This window comes from Fukomys damarensis, unplaced genomic scaffold (genome assembly GCF_012274545.1).
Source record: "Fukomys damarensis isolate Sample0158 unplaced genomic scaffold, DMR_v1.0_HiC HiC_scaffold_19, whole genome shotgun sequence".
NCBI classification, from domain to species: Eukaryota; Metazoa; Chordata; class Mammalia; order Rodentia; family Bathyergidae; genus Fukomys; species Fukomys damarensis.
This window is the reverse complement of record NW_022900931.1, coordinates 57,793,683-57,793,941: the sequence shown is the minus strand read 5'-3', so window position 1 is coordinate 57,793,941 and position 259 is coordinate 57,793,683. Positions and strand designations below refer to the sequence as shown.

The 259-nt window shown below is 47.1% G+C and overlaps 1 protein-coding gene across 1 annotated transcript in view; it reads left to right on the top strand.

Moving 5' to 3' along the window:
- Positions 1-259, top strand: part of LOC104867535 (WD repeat-containing protein 87) — a 21,207-nt gene that overhangs the window by 12,677 nt on the left and 8,271 nt on the right. The window contains 1 exon segment of the mRNA XM_033765768.1: positions 1-244. This exon segment is cut by the window's left edge and continues 107 nt beyond it. Within this exon segment, the coding sequence (XP_033621659.1) occupies positions 1-244 (244 nt within the window).

Genomic DNA, 259 nt, shown 5'->3' with positions numbered 1-259 from the left:
TGAGAAAGTCCAAGGATGGAACCTACAATGTCCTTATAGATGCAGCTAACCGTAGTTGGCTGGGAAGAAAAATGAGTGAAATAGCTATTAGTAGCCTAATCGAGACAATCCTCAATATTATGATCCATGCTTCCCCACTGAAGTTCCAGTGCTGTATTGGTGCACTAGGGCAGATCTTTGCCTCTTACCAGGTGTCGCCCTCCCTCCGCTCTGAGACAGCCCATCGTCTGCTGGATGATACAACCAATGCTAACCCACT